We start from the raw sequence: 19,812 nt of genomic DNA, 5'->3' as shown, positions 1-19,812 counted from the left end.
CAAAACAGTGCAAAAAGAAAAATATTAAAAATACCTAAATTACTTTTAATTTGAGGCTTAATTTGATTCTACCAGTATTAGAAAAACTTAATAATTTATTCAAGAACAAATGATAGTAACCTTATTTGACAGACAATGCAGCAAATTGTTGGAAATGAACTACATAAGAGGTCAAATGTGACCCAAAAAATTATGTTTAAATTAGATGGCATTTTGAAATGTAATATAACATTAAAAAAGAACACCAATAAAATGAATGCATATACAATAAATTCATCTCAATGCCAAACTAGAAAGATTGATAACTTATTTAACTTTAACACATTTGCAAGGCACTGAAGAAATTAGTCTTATAATGTCTTATAATGAAGAACGTTGATGCAATCACAAATTTAATCTGCAAATCCTGGGTTAGTTTGGAAATTATTTCACAATGACAAATCAATTAAATGAACTTGTTCCTGATTCCAAACAACCACACAAACGTTTATGTATCTGGATGAGGACACAACTAAAATCTTACCATATGACCCACAGAATCAAAGTGGTTTTCTTTAACTCTGGCATGAACAAATCCGATACGTTCCCATGTTTAGTGGCCTAAAATAAAAAAGAAAGCACAGGCAAAAAGATTAGTATCTCATTCAAGGTGTTTCATATGATATTTATGAACAAATTCCATACTTTCCATTTTATACCACATAACTTGATCCATTTGGAACATATTGCATTAGATTCAGTTACAATAGCTGTTATTGGGATTTCATTGTTGTACTATTTGAAAAATGACACAATGATAAAGGACATTTACAATGCATAGGCTTTTCTGGTCTTCAATTATCAATTTTTGTTGTTGTTGTTGTTATCGGGTTTAATGCCATTTTTCAGCACATGATAGGCTATACATGGCGGCCAGTATTAATGGTGGAGGAAAACCTCAGAAAGAAACACCGACCCACGAGAAGCTACTGGCAAGCTTTCTCACATACCCACATTGTCTGAATCTGAGACTCGATTCGGCACAGATAGTGGTGAGATGGCAGTGATCCATAATGGAGAGAGCTTTAGACCACTTGGCCACTTGGGGCCCCATCATTTTTTGTCCAAGTACAATATTCTATAACTAGACAAGGTATCTAATGACTGCATCTGAATTTACATGGTATATTCAAGCATATCATAATGTCCTGTTTATTGTACAGCAGATCAGAATTTATAAAAACCAATCCCTTCCCCAAATTTGATAACCCATCACTGGATAGCATCAGAGAAATCAACTTGCATGCAAAATCTGACTAAAGTAGTAGTGTGAAATGTTGGTCAGAGTAACACAGGATCTATTCTAAAATGAAAACTAGCAGTTAAATCCTCTCCTCCATTCAAATAATGGAAGCATTCCAAAAAATATTTTAGAGATTTAACAAAGAAGGCTGGCTTGTAAATATGATGTTTGACTTATGTGTAGTCATTCCACTTTTCAGGATGATTTTGTGAAAATCAGCATCAATGTAGCACCTGTATGCCCCCAAAAATATTCTCAGGTACCCTGGTACACTTCTCACTGAGATGCATTCCATATCATGTTTCATTATCCTTCAATGAATAGTGTTCGTGAAGCTATCTGACTGCATTTAAGTCAACAAACAGAAGTGTGAAAATTTAGGCTTTAGTCACTGCTTCTGATGCAGTGGCATGGTTCTAATAGACATAACTATTTACTAAGTTTCATGAGTCTGCAATAATCTGAGATACTGACTGCAACAAATGAACCATCTCAATGAAGCATTAAAAAGATTGAAAAAATCAACTTCTTTTAAAAACAGCACTTCTAATGGAAATACTTTCACTCAGTAGTTTAATAAATCTATCATAATTAGTGTTTTAGATCTATACTTAACTTTTTTAAAAATGACCATAGTTAAGCATGAAATGTAGATCATAGTAACTTACTTTAATATTGGCACACTAAAGATGTGAATGTATGTCAATCACAAGTTTCAGAATCCTAGTTGGAATTGTATCTGACAACCCAAGGAGGAATTGTGTCTGACAAAAACAGAGGCAAGCATGACCAAAGTCAATGAAGTATAAGATGGGTGACAGTTACCTACTTTTGAACTGATGATATGTTACAAAGAAATGTGTTCCTGGAACATGAAAACCCCATCACAGTGCTGAAGAAATTGACCCAAATGAAAACTTAAAACTAAAGCATGATGTATGTATGGATGAGCAAGGATAAATACAATATGCAATGTGGGGCAAAAGCAAACAATCAAAAACAGGACTGAGAATGAGGTAATCTAAAAATACAAGTTACATTTAAAAAAAACTTGCCACGAATCTCTGATCAAATGATTTGTCAAAATGCACATAATTGATTTTACTTCAACTGACAGAATGTTTATGAAAGTAGGCAAATTAGAATGATAAAGTACTTCTAAATAATAATACCACCCCAAAAAACACCCTGGTAAGAAAAATTAACAATATATAGAGAAAAAAACAGTTTGCCCCAAAGGTTTAACCAAACAGGACATCTACAATGTTGCAAGGAAGGTAAACTCATTCACTGTATTTATTCTTCAAACTGCTGTGATTATGAAGATTAATGCTTTACTGATGCTGTTATTAATGTAGCCCAATATTTGTTTACTTTTAGTAACTTAAACAAGTACATTCTATTCGTGTGTGTGTGTGTAAAACATTACAATTACTGTTTGTGAAAATTAGAAAAGGATTGTGGAGAAACAATTTTCACTGTTAATTATGATGGAATGTATTTAAAAAAGAGTCCCTGAATGGAACTGATGCTCTATTGTCCAGGAATTAATGGTAAGACCATTTCTTTGCTTTAACTGAGTATTGGAACAATTTCTGATATTCTGGAGTGATAAGATTTCCAAATTAGCCACTGTGACAGCCATAGTGGATATAAACTTTGGAACCATTTTCATTAGGTACAGAGTAGACACAATTAGGAGAATTTTGGTGAAAACCTCATGTTGATATGACCATCCATTCAGGAAAATTAATGATAAGATTTTCAATATGTTCATTGTGGCAGCCATTTTTGTGGTCAGATCAATGCTATTTTCATTTAAGAACATTGCTGTCATCACAAAGAACTCCATGATAAAACGTCTTAACCACACCACAACATTCAATTTTGACCACACATCGTTTGAACTAGTCCAAACCACACTCAGAATGGAGCAAAGGTCAGTCCATTTTTTCTGCTTATACTGCCCTCCTGATAGTAGCAAAAACAAGCTGTTCAACTCTCTCTTTTTGGAGCTGTTTCTGAATCTCCTGGACTATGGAAATTCGATAGGTGGCAACATGATTATTCCTGGAGATTTCAACTTTCACCTTGACTGTCTCGGAAACTCAAATACATCAAAACTCACTGATTACATTAATGTTTTCAACCTAAACAGTCAGTTAACCAACCCACCCATAAACATGGTCACATTTTAGACTGGATTCTTCATAGACCTGATGATAACATTCTACGGTCCTCCCTGGTATCCCATGACCTTGCATCAGATCACCTCTGCATTATATGCCATCTTGACGTATCAGTCTCTAACCCTCCATCTTTATCTGCTACTAACAGAAACCTCCATATAATAAATAGAACTGAACTAATGCACGACATCCAAGCTAAACTAACAACTTGCTTACCTCCTACCGCAGAACAACTCAATCACTGCCTGCGTTCATTGCTTGACAAACAGTGTTCTCCATGGTATAGCAGTGTTAGGGACCAGCTTCGCACTGCTAAAAGAGACCGTGGTAAAGCTGAGAGGCTCTGGCTTTCCACCAGACTCACTATTCATAAGCAAATCTATGAAGCCGCTAAGAAGAATGTCACAAATATAATCCATGCAGTAAAATCAGCCCACTACACTACTAAGATCATGGAAAGTTCAGCTACAAAGAGATCTTCGATATTACTAACAAGCTAATGTCAAGGAACAAATCTACACCACTTCCAACTACCTTCTCTCCAGATGACCTTCCGGACATGTTTGCAAATTTCTTCCGTGACAAAGTACAAACCATTAGAGATAAGCTTGACACCATAATTTCAATTGACTCGTCATCACCATACAGTTGGGATACAGAATTTAAGCGGCAACCATTAGCAGCATTTGAACCTGTCTCTATGGATTTTGTACGTTCAATCCTGATGAAGAGTGCACCAAAGTCACGTGAGCTTGATCCAATTCCAACATCACTGCTGCTTGAGTGCTTAGATCCAGTATTGCCTTCACTAACCGATGTTATTAATACCTCTCTCTCATTCGGATTAATGTTCTCACCCTCCTTGATTTGTCTGCAGCATCTGACACAATAGACCATGATATATTACTTCACCATCTCCAGCATGTATTTGGCATTCATGTTACAGCCTTACTGTGGTTCAAGTCCTACTTGGTCAACAGGACACAAATTGTATCAGATCTGCAAATGGAATACACTCCAGCCCAGTTGATGTATGCTGTGGTGTTCCACAGGGGTTTGTTCTTGGACTTGTTCTCATCATTCTGTACACTCAGTGACTCTCAAGTGTCACAGATCATCATCCAGTGTCTCACCAATTGTACGCTGATGACACCCAAATATACAAATCTAGCCACCCAACTGAAGTTGATGCTACCATCCAAGTGGTAGAGAGGTGCATTTCTGATGTGAAATCATGGATGACATGTAACAAGCTGCAGATAAATGATGATAAAACTGACGCCATTCTGATCACAACACAAAGACTTTCTCATTCACATCCTTTACCTCAAACAATAAATATCAGCAACACCAATATTAAATTCACACAATCAGTACAAAACCTAGGTGTTACTCTGGACAGTACTCTCACATTGCACCAACATGTCATTAACATATGCAAGGCTGCAAATCTTGAGCTGAGACTCATCAGCTCAATTCGCAAATGTCTTTCAGTTGACACCACTAAAACACTTGAGTGTTCATTAATACTTTCAAGACTGGACTATTGTAACTCAATTCTGTCAGTTCATCTCAATATCTGCTCCTGAAACTTCAAAAAGTTCAAAACACAGCTGCTCGGATCATACTTAGAGTACTACGATCAGAGCACACCTCCCCACTGCTCTGTACCCTACACTTGCTATCCATTCGATCCAGAATCAAACTCAAAATTTGTTCTCTGTGCTTCGTTTCACTGTCGGACTCTAGTCCAACATACCTATCCGACCTCACCCATGTGTACACACCAGCAAGATACTTACGCTCATCTTCTGACAATCGTATACTCATTATTCCCACTATGAAAACAAAGTCATATCAACAGTGTTCTTTTGCATACCAGGCCACAGCATCGTGGAATGAAGTGCCCACTGAACTTTGACATAAAGAGACAATCATCACATTCAACACGGCACTCAAAAGTCACTTATTTTGACTGCAAGAACAAACTTAAAGACCTAATAATGTTTCGTACCTTAAATATTCTCAGCATTTTTTAAAATGTTTTCTAATTTCATGGTGTTTGTTTTTGTAATCATATCATTATATATATTTTATCTTATAGGTGTTGTCTAATGTTGTAAAGCACTTAGAGCTTCTAAAGATTAGGCGCTAGACAAAGTCCTCATTATTATTATTATTATTAGAGTACCACAGTAACAGGACGAGTCAGTGACATGGCTCCATTGGACAATGTTGACCTGTCCAGAAATGGTTCAGTGTGGTCCACAGATGTCGTGGGAGGTTGAAGCCAGGAGAGTAGACAGATGGCTCAGCTATGAGGGAGTGGTTACAACATCTACTGAAGACCACTCATCACTCCTTGCTGAAATAGCTGTCATATCCTCTGGCAACAGACCTAATCAGATTGGATGTCGTGAAGCCAGGTAGACTGCTGGAAGTGAAGTGATGTCCATGTACAGTGGAAGTTTCTCACTTGCATAAACCTTAGCCAGCAGTTTTGTGGTTGTTTCCTGGCAATGGAGATGTGGAGGAGTAATATTGTTGAGTACCGACAGCAATGGTAAAGGAGTAGAAGGTAGTGTTCCAGAGATTATGTGCATTTTTGTTGAAATATACAGCATGCAGTAACTGACTTGGTTCAATGTTATATGGTACATCATTAAATTAGTATTTACCCAATACTTATTTTCAAGCATCTTAACTGACCTTGCATTTGTTTAGCAGTACTTACCTTGACTGATGGCTCTACAAGTTTCCCTAGGGGCATGGGCTTGCCATTTTCTCTGGCTATACGATGGAGAGTAACAAGTGCTCTCTCATAATTTCCTCTTGTTATGTCATACCGTGCACTTTCTGGCAGCCACTAAAACAAACAGGTCATAATCATTAAGATTTATACACCATACACCCTTTAAAAATGTGAAAGGCACATGGCAATTGAAGTGAGTGAGAGAATAGATATGTTTTGTATGTTAACGTCAGAATGATCTTATTCATCAATAATAGTCAGTAAAAGGACTTTTAGACAACCTAAACTGAATTAACAAATGATGGTTCTTGCTGCAAAAGGCACCTTATACTAGGTATAGTTACTATGGGAATTTTCTGGAATTTGTACCATTTTTGTAAGTCTTTGGTATGACTCGGCAAGGGATCGAAACCACAACCTCCCGCATCCAAGGTGGACACTCTAACTACACTAGGCCACGGAGTGGTTTTATCATGATGTAAACGAATTGACAAATTGAAAATACTACCGGTAACAGTTCATCCATAATTAACCCAATGGCAACCGACAAGGCATAGTGTAGGGCAATACTATTTTATTTAGATTAACCTTAATCTGTATTCTATGATAAACCAGGCAACCACAACATTTCTTTATAGACAGCACAATCCAAAATGTTTCATAGTATTTACTGCATTCTGTACAGCTGCCTGAAATGGATAAAATCCTATTTAAAATATTTCAATAAGTTGTGACCAAAGTGAGAGCAGGAAGGTGCACAGGAGGCCAAAAGATGGAAGCTGTCAGGAAGTTCCAGTTCTGACATCTTTTAACTTAACAACAAATACATGCAGTTGGTCAAGCAGACCAGAAGAGAGTGGAATACTTCACCTGCTGCAAAGCTACAAAATATTGGACAAATCACTTTTGGTATTAATTTATGTAACAAGGTTTATAGTTATGTTTTTATGTGGTTTTAATTAATGCATTAATCACTAAGCAGGAGTCATCTAATCATAACCTTTGAGAAAACAAAAGAAAACAGTCCAGTGCAGACAGCTGGTCTTTCACATTGCTTTTGCCCAGCAAATGATAGGAACATTCAGTGGTTCAAGAAAAGAGTAAGGCACCATCTGTTATCAATAATTGTGGAACTGCTCATTGGCAGGGCAATGTAAACAGTGTTTGAAAGAAAAAAGGTGACATGAGGTTTCCATGATGTGGATTCACTATGATATTCATCACTGTGAAAAGCATAAACATGACATCATGTGGTACCAATGAAATAACTTTTGCCTTTATTTCTGTTTTTCCAAAAAATGTAATATTCATTTTCTATGCTATTTCAACTTTTCAAGGGGATTATTTCCTGACCAATTCCACTGAACCCAGTATAAAACCCTGATGAGGATCAAACATGGACAGCCAGTTCCTGGATTTGAATGCAATGGTCGTACTTTCATAATTTTTGGTATTATTCCCTATGTCCATAATTTAAGGGACATTTCAGCAGACTTACATAATAAATCATAAGTTGATTTTCTTGTCATCTTGTGGAAGCCAGTGGGATAAAATAATCACACTGACAAAAGGTAGTAATAGCTTTTGTGTATGAATGCTTTAGTACCTAAATTCAGTCATCATAAGGAAAATAACTAATACAAAAATTGACCCAAATCCCAAAATCATCAGCTAAAAAGTTATCAATTGCTTTCAGTAGCATCAGGCTCTGGTAGTAAGATCCCAAACCAGCTGCAGTAATGATTTCAGTAGCTAGGCAGCACAGTGGATTATTAAAGCAGCATTCATTCTGCATTCCATCTGTATTCATTTTTAATTCACTCTACATTCCATTATCTTTATACTGGTAAACTACGTTTTCAGTATTTGTAGCTGACAACTGATGTGATTTGGTGCCATCCCCTGAATCCCAGGGAAAACCACTCTTGTCTAATTTCCATCTCAACAAGAAGACAACTTGTGGTCACTTTTATTTCTAAAACAATTCAAAGACACTGACATCTTTTCAGCTTGAGTGTGCTAGATTTTGTGAGGCAGTGGATGTTTTTATAATGTACTGAGTACTATATCAGAAAAAAATCATAGCGACAGATAAACTGACTGGATCAAACCCATTTCTATACTCCGCCACCAACTCTACTGGATGGGAGATAATAAACAAGGTGAGTTGGTTGGTAAATTATTTTCCTTTGACATAAATAACATTTAACATATCAAGCTCAAGTCAAAATTTGTTTTGGGATAAAAAGCTACACGTTTCTTCAGTCTGTTTTCTTCTTCAGAGTTGAGTAATTATAATCTTTCAAATCAAAGATATAATTGATGTAAGTAAACAGCTGCAAGATGCAACTTTTCCTATAATGAAATGGCTGATTCCTTTTGCTTATATTATACTGTATATAACCACTGATAAGTCTAGTCCAACAGCAATCAGCATTAACCCAGATCTGTCACTGCACAATGAGCCAGCATATCTGGATTCATACAGATTGTTAGTTGCAATCAGAAGAACAAACAGATCCTGATCTGCCAGGGCATTATGCTATGGCAGATAAGGGTCTATGTTGCTTGCAGTTGGAATAAATTTTTAAACAAGTAAAGAAGGTATTTACTTTCACTGATGTGCCATGGAATATGTTACGAAATTCATCACTCAACATCTCAAAAGAAAACAAAAGTAGTGAACATGAATAATGGATAACACATACAGTACCTAAATTTGATTATTTATCAAACCTGGTTGGAATAACTTTCTGCAGTGCAAAAAAAAAATGTGAATTTATGCAAGTGATTTTTGGTCAGTGGGAAAATGTAATGCAACTAGTATGCATAACACAGTAAATCAGAAGCTGTCACTATAATGATGAAAAATCTCCTTTTATGAGGTAACAAATTTATCTACAACAGTGAGGTAATAGAGGTGTAAATATCGGACTCTACTTACAAAACAGCAAATAGAGAAAATCAAGAGAGGAAGAGCAGACAGTCCTAGCAGATATCTCCATCCCAGAGTAGGCATTACTATCAGTGCCAGCAGGACTTCAAAACAGGCACCAATTGCCCAAAACAGCTGAAACAAGAAATGTCTACTTTTGTTGAGCCTGCCTTTTATACTAGCTGAAATACTAAAAATGTTAATAAAGATGGTAATATAAAACAACTTTAAAACAGAAACTAATACAGAAAAAATTTAACAGAGCTTAATATTTTTTTTTAAACACTGATCTCAATATAAAAGACTTTAACAATAATGTAAATCAAGGGCACAGATGGACAGATGGACAAGCATACAGACAAAAAGTATGAATAGGTTGAGCTTCTTTAGAGACAGGATAGACAAAAATGAGACAAGTACAAATTTCAATAACTGTATATACTCAATTATAAATTGAGTCCAACTGCAAACTACAACAAGCAAGATCTGCTGTCATATAATGTGCTGGTAGATCTGGGTCTATGCAGTTTGTTAGGAGTAATCAGAAGAAAACCAGTCAGTAGAATAAACAATACGGTCCCTGGTTTGCTGGTGGATTGGAGTCTACGTTGTTTGCAATTCGACATGTCATATGAATGATTATAACTGGTACACAAACTTTAATACGAAAACATTTTGAATAACGTGAATCTACTTTTACTCCTAGGATACCAAATTTCATTGTTTTGTGGTTGCCTTAGTTTTGGATTTCCAATCATTGCCATAAATGGCATTTCTGTATGAGACATGAAACTGAATTTATGTACTTGCAACATGTATTTGTTAATAATCCACAAGCACTGATATCCATGAGTTCCCAATAATTGGGAGTTTTGGATACTTGAGTGACATACATGTGAACACGTATCCTAAAACTGCAATGAGAGAAGTAGAGAGCAATTCACTTGCATGTAAATACATTTCTACCTTTTCCACATCCCACTCATATCACAGAATGAAGATGATTGTATACCAGTAGTCAAAACCAGGGCATAATGATTCTGAAAATAGTGGGAGTACATTAACTAATCAATGTGCATATACTCTTGACTAAAATATGTACTAAGTTTTACAGTAATCTACTGAAAAATAACAGAATAAATGCATTCATAAATCTCTGCCACATGCTGTGTCCAGCTACAAGTCAGAAACGCAAATAAATGTTACAACACTCTAGGACAAACTAAGATTTATCAAGATGTACATCTAAATTTCACAATGATCAATAAAATCCTGAAAGACAAGACAACATAAGACAAGTTGCATTATCAATATTGTCTTACAATACATTGCATTCAGCCTCAGGACAACAAGGGAAAAACCTCAAATAAAACAGGCGAGCACAGTGATTTGTTGACATGCACATGATGGCCATAACACATACAGAGTTTCATGGCCAACCATTCAAAATAGCAAGACTAGTTGCAAACACATTGTTCTGACAAACACTGCAAAAAGCACCAATTTGAAAATGGTAATAACTTGAATGATTGTCATAGAGATTTGCTGACAGTGACATCTTCAGATGATGACCATAACTTCAAAAAGTGAAGTGACAAACATGATTTTTAAGGTGGCCAGGATGGCCATCATGTGTGGAGATCTTTTTAATACAATTTCCATTTAGGACTACCTAGATTTTAAGTTGTTTAAGGAAAACACTATAACCATTTGGTCTAAAGAACTATGAATAACAAGAGTATCACATGGGCCATCATCATTGCCCAACAAGAGTGTCACATGGGCCATCATCATTGCCCAACAAGAGTATCACATGGGCCATCATCATTGCCCAACAAGAGTGTCACATGGGCCATCATCATTGCCCAACAAGAGTGTCACATGGGCCATCATCATTGCCCAACAAGAGTGTCACATGGGCCATCATCATTGCCCAAGAGTGTCACACAGGCCATCATCACTGCCCAGCAGGAGTTATGATCAGCATCATTTAGAACCATAAGAAGTCTTTTTGTTGAAGCCTCATGTCACTCTGACTGTTTATGCGAAGTGGTGTGTGTGTGATTTAGATTTTTAATGTAGCTTTAACAATTTTCCAGTCATACTGCTACAATGTCTGCAGCATGGCAGTTTAAAGTGATGTCTAGAACTGGGGCATCATGCTGCAAACATGTAGCATGATGTCCCACCCAGTCACATTATCCTGACACCAGGCTGACCAGTCCTAACACTAATCTCTTAATGCTGAGCGCCTAGCAAGACAGCTGTTAGTACCATTTTTATAAGTCTTTAGTATGACTTGGCCTGGATTCAAGCCCATGAACTCCTGCATCTGGTGGTAGACGCTCTAACCACTAGGCCACCAGAGCGGTCATGCGAAGTGGCATTATCAAGATTTTCATGCTGGTCAAAGTAGCAGCCACAGTCAAGATCTAATAATCACCATTTTCATTCAGGACCAATTAAATATCAGAAGTCCTTTAGTAAAAAACCCATGTCCCTTTGTTGATATAATTATTTGTTCGAGAGTACAAGTGACAGCAAAATTTCCAAGATGACCACTACAGTTGGGGTTTAATGGCTGCAATTTTTATTTAGGCCACAGTATGATTTTTTGATTTTAACAAAGATCGCAGTGCTAACTAAATAAGATATCCGATTAGCAGCATTCTCGTTTAGTCCAAAAAAGACATTATAAGGTCTCTTTATGAAAACCCAATGATGTTCATTTAACCTTAGATTAGCACTGATTACTGGATTTTCAAAATGGCCATACTGGAGGTCCATGAGACACCATTCATAAATTACCACAAAAAAACTTGGTATGAATGTGTGTGCAACAAACAGATGATGGATGGACAATATATGACAGGCAAGAGGCCAGAAGCTCTTCTGAAGTTGGACCAATGAAGGTAATTTCCTGATAAAACATGTTTAAATTCAGCAAATTAATATTTTGAAAGATTCTGTGGAATTCTGCCCTTAAAATTATTTTCATGCATATATTTTAAATCTCATTCTAATTCTTATGCTTCTTGGAATAAAATTTCTTCTTTTTCAAAATCAGTTACTCATTTCTTTCCTTTGTTTATACTAGAACATAAATTCCATGATGGCTCAGATAAGACTTTTAAAAAAGAAATCTGCTACTGACATCAGCAGATACTCATGTTTCAGCAAATTAACATATATACTCACTTATAACTCAAGTTCTACTGCAAACAACACACACTCTGATCTGCTGTCTCATAATTCACAGTCAGATCAGGGTCAGTATTATATGTTGTACTGATTACTCTGCACAAACTACAGAGATGCAGATCTGCCAGCATATTAAGCAATAACAGATCTGGGTCTGTGTAGTTTGCAGCTGGACTTTTAAGCAAGTAAATATGGTACATCATCTGATTTAAACTAACATGGTCCAAATTTATCCCCATGATAAAATATGCCACAGAGACCTAACAACATTGTGAAATAAATTGAAAACTCTGCTTTAAATCCACATAACATAAGGCAATATATCTCTGACAGTGGATTCACCAAAACTCTTTCACTTTACATCTAAAAAGAAATCAACATCAGGTATCATTTAAGTATGATTTATCACAAAATTTTTAAAAGCAAATAATTTTTAAAAATTCTGTAAGAAAACCTAACTTTAAAAGATTTTGTTAAAATCAACAAAAAATATAGCTGTTCTTTTCAAATTAACAGCAATATGGTCATAGCATTAAAATTCTTTTTAAATCGACAACAATGCTGTTCTACTGAATTCTATTCAAATCAACAACAATGCTGTTTTACTGAATTCTATTCAAATCAACAGCAATGATGTTCTACTGAATTCTATTCAAATCAACAACAATGCTGTTCTACTGAATTCTATTCAAATCAACAACAATGCTGTTCTATTTAATTCTATTCAAATCAACATCAATGATGTTCTATTGTATTCTATTTAAATCAACAACAATGCTGTTCTACTGAATTCTATTCAAATCAACAACAATGCTGTTTTACTGAATTCTATTCAAATCAACAGCAATGATGTTCAACTGAATTCTATTCAATTCAACAACAATGCTGTTCTACTGAATTCTATTCAAACAACATTGTTGTTCTATTAAATTCTATTCAAATCAACAACACTGCTGTTCTAATGGATTCAGTTCATATCAACATCACAATGTTCTACATAATTCTATTCCAATTAGCAATATAACCATAGTATCAAATGTCTGTTTAAATCATTATCAATGCTGTTCTATTTAATTCTATTCAAATCAGCAGCAATTCTGTTTTAATGAATTATGTTCAAACAACAATGCTGTTCTACTGAATTCTATTGAAATCGACAGCTATGTTTTTCTACTGAATTCTATTCAAATCAACAGCAATGCTGTTCTACTGAATTCTATTCATATTAACAGCACTGATGTTCTACAGAATTCTATCCAAATCAACAGTAATGCTGTTCTATTGAGTTCTATTCAAATCAACAACAATGCTGTTCTATAGAATTCTATTCAAATCAAAAGCAATGCTGTTTTATTGAATTTGGTTCAAATTAACAGCAATGCTGTTCTATTAAATTCTGTTCAAATAAACAGCCATGCTGTTCTACTGAATTCTGTTAAAATCAACAGCAATGCTGTTCTACTGAATTCTATTCAAATCAACAACAGTATAACTACTGTAACAACATTTATAATGCCAAAATATAAATGTTTATGTAGCATTTATTAAATTCACACACATTTCATGTTGCTATTATAAGATTTATGAAATTACCTCAATTAAAACAACACATCTGGCTCTAGATTTTGATGGCAAAAACTCAGAATACAGCGTGACACTGAAAAATATAACATTTAAAACGATTATTTTGTACTGACACATCTGATATCCCAATCAATGATACCAGATTATAAATAAATGTGATTGGAACAAAACACATTTCAACCAAACACTTTTTTTTTCTGGAAATTAAACTAGAAAAGCTTTCAATCACAGAAGTGACAATAGCTTACTAGAAATAGGGCTTTCATGTAGTTTTATCATTTTCAGCATTCTCAATGAAGTGAGAGAAATGTCTTTGAAACATCAGTAAATGCAGCATACCATTTTGTATGTATTTTTTTGTACCCTTTAACTTTTCATACACAATCCAGTCATCAAATTAATAATTATTTAAATGCATTTTTCGTACATATCACTTTGCATTTTTTGAAAAATCCTTTAAATTATCAGACATAACATTTCTACTAAGAAGATTTACGTTTGCAAAAAAGATCGATGATACAGTAAAGCCATTTTGCTTTTACAAAAATTAATAATGGATTGTTACTGAGAAAATACAATGGCTGATGTATAAGCTCTCATATTGTCATTACAGTATATACTGGTGTTATTAGCAACTGGACAAAGGCCTTCACAGAACATTATCCTTAATTATCATTAATTAAGTTCATCATCATAACAAAACACCACATGCATTTTAAAAGTTCAGAAGCATGTTGATGTTTTCTTATAAAACAATGAAGAACTAGTCTTATTGTTTCATAATAGTCATACAAAAATAAATTATAAAACCTTGTAATTTTCTATCATCAATTTGAAAGTCAAAGGCTCCATTAAATCGATTCGTACATATACAATCTTTAAAGTGCTTCTACTGTTCTGACTTGGATATAATTAACATTTGTTATGAATCAATTTTACAATATACCTGTCTATTGTTATCTTTATTGGCAAGTTCAAATAACAAGTAATGTGTATGATCGCTGATCTTTACAACACCTGCTGTATGGACAATGGCCTTGATAACACACTGACAGATTTTCATTTCCCTAAAGAGAGCATCATTTCCCTACTGGCAGCCTCACTAATTTGACCTCTTCTGTCAAATCTTGAGTTCTATCTGGTTTCGACTGGAATAACCAAGGCTCTAAGCATATTTAATTTGCATGTAAATAACACTGTATAGCCATGTGATTATTGTAACAATGTATATCGTAATTAAAACATGAATGATTGTCGATTTAGAGGTGTTTATTGATAATGGAATACAGTTGTGTCCTAATACATGAGGATCATCGCAACCGTCAGGTAACAGGAAATAGTCTTTTTTTGTGTGCACAAGCTACAATTAAATACTGCCCTGAATAAATATGGTCTTGTACACTGATGAAATTGTGTTTCATCTCTCTCTCTCCCTCCCCCGACCCCCACACATGCTTCAGTGCATTAACTAAAACGTGTTTTGAAGTTCTTTGTATTTTTTATTGTAATTTGAAAATGAGGTTGTTGCTGCAAGAATACAAGCTGCACTTGACAACATGGACTCAGATCACTGCATACAACTTACCAATAAATAATACCCACACATGTTCAGGCCATCTTAATCATTCTGCCAACATTACACAACATATCAGATACAATGAAGTATGCTCTAAATGCAGATGAACTTGCACATTGAGACATTATGCTCTCTCTCTCTCTCTCTAAAAACAAAACAAAAATCTGTTTGAGTACTTTTATTTTTATTGTAATTGGATTCTTGAATTGACAGCAGAATGAGACAGAAAATACACATTTATTTTGTACATTTGTACCGTCAGGTTGTTGAGTAGCATGTGTTCTGAAGAACTTGTGACAATAACAGAAATTATTATGCTGTACCTTTGATTACAAGCATTCATATATATTTCCTGAAATTATTCTTTTCTAAATTTTGTCCAAAATATGTACATGCATAAAAATATCACCATGGCCAGTGAAATAAAACACAACTTACGACTGTGGAGCACCTCCAATTCCAAAGCCAACAAGACCACGAAGGATCAGCATCCATATAAAGTTGGGGGAAAAGGCACTCAGGATGCCAAAGTAACAGGTAAAGACAGAACATATTATAAGCTCCTGAAAAAAAGAAGTTTTGTACAGTGATTTTATTTATTTTATTGAGTATAACTCTGCATTGTTTTGCAACAAATAATATTTGTACAACTCTATGGTCTTAAACTAAGACCAGAGGCATAATTAACTTGGGGGGGTAATTCACTGGGGTTAACTGACTGGGGAAATAAATGACTGGGGTAGAGGGAGGTAAATGTCCTAAATGAATATTTCATACCAAATGGCATCACTTTATATTGCTCAAGCCCATCTGGCACTATGGAGGCTGTAATTTTTTTTGTGTATTCTGTAAGTGGAATTTGCTAGATTCCTTTCAAAAGGTCAAACTTGGTGACATATTGTGCTTTTCCAATTTTGTCAATGCAGTCATCAATTCTTTGCACTGGAAATGAACATGTTTTTGTGACAATATAGTCTTTGCACATGCAGAAAGTATTATCTGGTTTTGGCACTAGAATACATGGTGAACTCCAGTTACTGGTATTTGGTTCTATGATATCATTTTCCAGCAAATCCCGAATTTATTTTTTTCACACATTCCTCTTTGAGATGGTCCATCCTGTATGAATGCTGTTTCACAGGAGGTGCAGAATCTACAATTTCAATGTCATAATTGATTTTATTTTTTCAAGTTGGAAAATCTGGAAGTTAATGCTCATATTCAAATAATACAGTGAAGCCTCATTAATCTGGACTCTGTTTATCAGGAAACCTCACTATCTGTACATAATTCAATGGAAACGGAATTCATAAACATTAATTTGCTTCATTAACCAAGAAATCCACGTTCCGAATCTGGAAATCAAAATCGGGGACCAAAGTGCAAAATTGCTTTAAAACTTGTATCAATATTCCAGAAATAATCTGTCCGAAAATAAGAAAATAAAAAAAAATTGTAGATGAAAATACAGTCAGTTGGATAATACAGATTCACCTACGCAAATTTGGAGGTGTGTCAATGTATCAATCTCTGATTGGACAGATTCTAGTGGTATGTTAAAGTTATCAATTGATCACATGATCATGTGTGTGGAAAAGCTAAGTAGCATGACCATATTGTAACCAGCAATTGTATAAACAATGTCTGTTTTAGCTAGTTGCTGATGGGGGTGTTAATAATTAAATAAACATACTAGGATCAAATTGTCCACTATTTGACATAACATATGGTAAATAAATTAAGTGTTCATTAAGCCTCTTTGTTGCTTACCAATTGTATGTAACAATCACAGTTTACTGATGGCTGTACAAAAACAGTTGATTGATTTAAGCTGTGGAAAGTATAGGACTTCATTTCCGAATAAAATGGGACGTCAATTATCAGCTTATTAGCGGCTATAACAGCTGTAAAATACAACTTATAAAAATGACTGCATTTTATTAGTTTACCATAATGCATTTATCTGCGAGATATCAGTTTGTGTTTGATATACTTTTTACATATATTATGGCGACACCATCAAGCAAGCAAAGATGAGTAGATACCGGCCAGCATAAGAAGGAAGATTTGCCAGCACAAAGCAGATCACCCAAAAGCTACCATTCAAGACATACGCCAGCATATTATAGCTCACTTATCCTTAGACATTGGCAAGTAACAGTTGTGGACATCATAAAAAACAAGGACAAATGGTTGTCCATACCTGCCGACTCAGCAGACCTAACCCGCGCTCGCCATTGCAAATATCAGCAAGTTGATGATGTCGTCTTCATGTGGTTCTTAGACATGTCGGCCCACCATGCCACCGTCAATGATGAAATGCTCATCGCTAAGGCAAAGATACTCGGAGACCAACTCAGCATCACTGACTTTGCCTATTCTCATGGTTGGCTACAATGCTTCAAGAAACGGCAGGGCATCAATCACAAATTGAATGAGGGAGAAACAGAGAGTGCCGACATGAACAAAGTCCAGGCTGGCAGAGAAGAACTACAGTGACTACTGCAAGATTACGACCTACAAGATATATTCAACCTGGACGAAACTGGATTGTTTTCCCAAATAGGGCCAAAGTAGAGTTTAGCAACCCACATTAAAGGCAACAAAAAGTAAAAGGATAGGACCAACATGACGCTCACTGTGAACACAACAGGGACCATCAAACTGAAACCATTTGTCATCACTAAAGTCAACAGACCTAGGTGTTTCAGCAAAATTTATAACCCAGATACATACGTGAGATACAGACACAACCGCAAAGCTTGGATGATAGCAGAACTTTTTATCGACTGGTTGAATGACTTCGATAGACAGATGAGTGAAGCCAAATGTAACGTCATCTTACTTGTAGATAACGCTGCAAGCTACACACAATGAAATATTCAATTATGCAACGTAAATCTACACTTCCTTCCGCCAAATACAACGGCACACATTCAGCCTATGGACGCTGGCATAGTACATGCATTCAAGGCTTACTACAGAAAACAACTGGTTAGACATTACACTGACTATGATGAGCAATGCACGGTTCAAACTGTGGACATTAGGCAAGCAATATAAATGGTAATGACAGCGTGCGGTTCAGTGACACAAACAACAATCTCAAACTGCTTTAGACATGTACAGCTCATACTGACACCAACCACTACTGTTGAAGATATTGATGATGGAGATGACATGCCATTAAGTGAGCTCAGAGATCTCATAAGAAGCCTTCCCACCCAGGCTGAGATATCTGCCGAGGAATACGTACGGATAGATGACATGGAAGAAACAGGGCAACAACTCATCGATGACGACATTTTGACAGTGGTATCTAGAGATGAGGTTCCAGACAATGCTAATGAAGAAGTCGATGATGCCACTACCGACCCCGAGGAGAAAGACATTACCATCAATCAAGCCAAGGACAGCACAGCAAAATTAATTTCGTATTTTGAGCAGATGTCAGCAATATTCACCAGTGATGACATAAAACACAATAGTGAAGCCCTGGAAAAATCTATGGCCACTATCAATAATCATGGCAGACAGATCTGCCAAAGAATCCAGGCAAACAAAGATTACAGATTTCTTCAGGAAATTGACATAATAAATGTATGTACAGTGCATTATGGTACATGTACATAGTGTGATGTGTTCAATGTGTTAATTTTCTAAACTTATATTTACTGTACATGTATGTACAAGTGCTTGTTATAATAATGTGAAATAAACATGTCAAAAGATGCATTCATTAATTTATTTCAACCAGTATTGAATAGACAGTTCATTTACAGCTAGTATATACATGTACATGAATATGGTGTGATGACATCGTAAAATAAAAATGTGCATGATTAAATTATCCAGAAAACTCATTAATCTGGACATACTCACTGGGAACAAATTTGTCTGGATTAATGAGGCTCCACTGTGTGTATATATATATATATATATATATATATATATACACACACTTTATGGTTCCCTTAAACAGTGTTAAAGTGAACTATCACTGTACAAGTTGGTCATATTAATAGCCTCATCACTATTTCCACAAAGTTTTCACATGAAATGTTATGCTTTTATATTGACCTTTCATGAGATCATTCTACATCATGTGTTTGAAATGTAAATACTGAGACCAGTGCAAGATTAAATATTTATTCCTAACATATCTAATATGTATTGCATTATTTTAGCCCAATATCAGACTGACACAAGAAACCTGACCCGTAAATACTAGTAATATTAAATAATTTAGATAATGGACACATTTCTCTGGAAAGACTTGCTACAAAGGAAAAT

The 19,812-nt window shown here is 35.3% G+C and overlaps 1 protein-coding gene across 1 annotated transcript in view; it reads right to left on the bottom strand.

Moving 5' to 3' along the window:
- The window catches only part of LOC149775026 (synaptic vesicle 2-related protein-like), an 88,022-nt gene that overhangs the window by 29,350 nt on the left and 38,860 nt on the right, over positions 1-19,812 (bottom strand). The window contains exons 6-10 of the mRNA XM_089944431.1: positions 15,958-16,082; positions 13,953-14,016; positions 9,168-9,293; positions 6,206-6,337; positions 524-600 (exon numbers count right to left, since the gene is read on the bottom strand). Of these exons, the coding sequence (XP_089800557.1) occupies positions 524-600; positions 6,206-6,337; positions 9,168-9,293; positions 13,953-14,016; positions 15,958-16,082 (524 nt within the window). The remainder of the gene's footprint in view (positions 1-523; positions 601-6,205; positions 6,338-9,167; positions 9,294-13,952; positions 14,017-15,957; positions 16,083-19,812) is intronic.

Source organism: Sinohyriopsis cumingii, chromosome 19, assembly GCF_028554795.1.
Source record: "Sinohyriopsis cumingii isolate HCF-2022 chromosome 19, ASM2855479v2, whole genome shotgun sequence".
NCBI lineage: Eukaryota > Metazoa > Mollusca > Bivalvia > Unionida > Unionidae > Sinohyriopsis > Sinohyriopsis cumingii.
Note: the sequence above shows the minus strand (reverse complement) of the source record. Positions and strands in the feature narration are given on the sequence as shown.